This window comes from Bombus vosnesenskii, unplaced genomic scaffold (genome assembly GCF_011952255.1).
Source record: "Bombus vosnesenskii isolate JDL3184/JDL3185 unplaced genomic scaffold, Bvos_JDL3184-5_v1.1 scf7180000013273, whole genome shotgun sequence".
Taxonomy (NCBI): domain Eukaryota; kingdom Metazoa; phylum Arthropoda; class Insecta; order Hymenoptera; family Apidae; genus Bombus; species Bombus vosnesenskii.
In genome coordinates this window covers 1,337,734-1,340,367 of record NW_022882931.1, presented here as the reverse complement: position 1 = coordinate 1,340,367, position 2,634 = coordinate 1,337,734, and the positions used below count along the sequence as shown (strand labels likewise).

General features: G+C 43.2%; 1 protein-coding gene across 1 annotated transcript; it reads left to right on the top strand.

Moving 5' to 3' along the window:
* On the top strand, positions 1 to 2,634 carry LOC117231726 (chitin-binding domain protein cbd-1-like). The gene has a single exon (XM_033490428.1). It carries the CDS (start codon positions 1 to 3, stop codon positions 2,632 to 2,634), a length of 2,634 nt encoding a protein of 877 aa, XP_033346319.1.

Genomic DNA, 2,634 nt, shown 5'->3' with positions numbered 1-2,634 from the left:
ATGGCAGATTCGATATTTTCTTCTATTTCAGATTTATTATTACTGGTCAGTGCCGTTTTGGCAGTGACGGGGAACGCTTTTGCCGAAATACACGAAATTCCCACAAAATGTCCAGAATCTGCAGACAAAACCGTACAGCTCGCTCACAAACACGATTGTACCAAGTTTTACGAGTGTTCCAATGGACAGAAGCTACTCTCGAATTGCCCAGAATTTGCCCCGGGACAGAAGCTACATTTCGACCCTGAACTTCAAAATTGTACTTTCCCATGGGAGGCAAATTGCGCGTCAAGAGCTCCGGATTGTTCAAAGGACGAATTCATACAACCTCATTCCACCAACTGTAGCCTATATTACAAATGCGAGAACGGGGAGAAAGTCTTAAAAATGTGTGACGAGGGACAGCTATTTAATTTTGACTCTTTAGAATGCGTAGACAAAGATGCCGCCAAGTGTAAAGTTTACGATTCATGTCCAACAGGTAAGTTGTTGGAGGCTGTACTTCTCCCGCACTATCGCGAATCGCTGTATTACGAATGTATCGATGGACAAGATGCTGTCAGACGGTGCCCATCGGGCCATGTATTCGACAATGGACTTAGGCAATGTGTATCTAAAGTTTATTGTCCTGGAACCGGCACTAAGAGAATTTCTCATGAGACGGATTGCGGTTTATTTTACGAATGCATGGATGGTGTTAAGGTAGAGAAAGCTTGCGAAGATGGATTGTCTTTCGACGAATCCAAGGGCATATGTACTTGGTCTCCGAGACACGAGTGTTCGAAGGAAAAAAATATCATAGATTGTCCACCAGAGGGATATACATTCTTACCACACGAATGTTCTTGCACCAAATATTACTCTTGCGAAGACGGAGAGAGATTTATACAACAATGCCCTGAAGGCATGATGTATGATTATATTAGAAAAGTTTGCGATTTATCGCGTACCGCCATATGTTGGAACCAAATGTATACTGACGACAATTACCTAGATCCAAATTGTTATAATTCAACTGACTGTCCAATCTATAGCCATGCTCGCTTCCCTCATAAGGAGTGTAGGTTTTATTACGAGTGCAAAGGGGGTGCGAAATGTCTTCGGAGGTGTTCTGAAGGGCATGTCTTCAATCCAAATCTCCAATTGTGTGATCTACCTAAGAACGTTCCCGGCTGTGGCGGTGGTGGCAGTAACGAACCTGACGATACGACACCTAATAATACAGACAATGAATGTACTTGGTGTAATTGTAATAATTGTATTATTCGGTCAGCTTATCCAGAAGACTGTAATCTGTATTATCAATGTGAAAATGGACAGAAAGTGATAAAGCGTTGTCCTCGAAATCTAGTATTCGACCATATAAATCAGATTTGTGACTATCAAGAAAATGTACATTGCATACCCACAACTACGAACATAACCACGCTCACGCCCACGCCCACGACTCCCACTACGAAGCCGCCCCGTTGCATTGAAGGACAGCGACTACATCACGAGTGTCAATGCAGTGAATATTACGAATGTCACCACGAACGATACCAATGGTTCAGGTGTAGCCCAGGCAAATGGTTTGATTGGATACTGTCAGAATGTGTGGCACAAGACATAGCTAACTGTTACCACCATGAAAATAAAGATTGCGAAGGCACTTGTTCGTCAAGCACTAGCCGGTTGCCCCACAAGGACTGCGACAAGTATTGTACATGCTACCGGGGAACCACCACAGTTGAAACCTGTCCCCGCCATATGTATTACGACCGAGGTACACAAAACTGCCAGTGGCTAGAAGATATAAGTTACTGGAGGACGCAGTGTAATCCTTCCGACTGTAGCTTCGGTATCAATTATGTTCCTCATGAATGTTACTGTGACGGATATTATAACTGTTTAGGGAATTCGAAAACAATTGAATGGTGTGGAGACGGGCAACACTTTGACTATAGAGAAGAAAGATGCGTTGATAGTAGATATGTTCACTGTTATGTGAGCCCATCATGTGAAGCAATTAAGAAATGCGGAACCTGTGAGGCCACAAAACACAACACAAGTAGTTACGCAGATGATTGTCAAAGATATTGTAGATGCAGCGGTAGGAACGTGCATATCGAGCACTGTGCCAGCGGTCTGTATTACGACATCCAGTCAGGAGAATGTGCCTGGCCTGAAAACGTAAATTTAACATTAGGGCACTGCCCGCTCGTAACTGACTGTACCAGAACTTCCAAGTTTATACCCCATAATTGTCAATGTGAACTTTATTATGAATGCATAGAAGGAGTCAAATATCTCGCAGAATGCCCTGGTGCATCATCTTTTGATTATGTACTCGGAACCTGTGTGAATAAAGAGCCCCATTGTTATCATGAATTTTCGACACCTGATATAATCAATTCCTGTATAGGGCACTGTCCGGAGCAGACGTCTTCTAGTCCGATTGTCCGTTTGCAACACAAAGATTGCAACAGATACTGCGTATGTTCAATGGGAGCTCCTTATATCGTCAATTGCCCTGGATGTAGTCAGTATGACAGTCGACTGCAGACCTGTGTACCTTCAAATCTTTGCAACTGCGACCTACGGGCAAAGAAAACTTTGTGGTCGGATATACCATTTGTGAGCAATTTTCTTTAA

Coding starts and splice junctions, on each gene's coding strand:
- LOC117231726 (XM_033490428.1), top strand. CDS start 1: ATGGCAGATTCGATATTTTCTTCTATTTCAGATTTATTATTACTGGTC.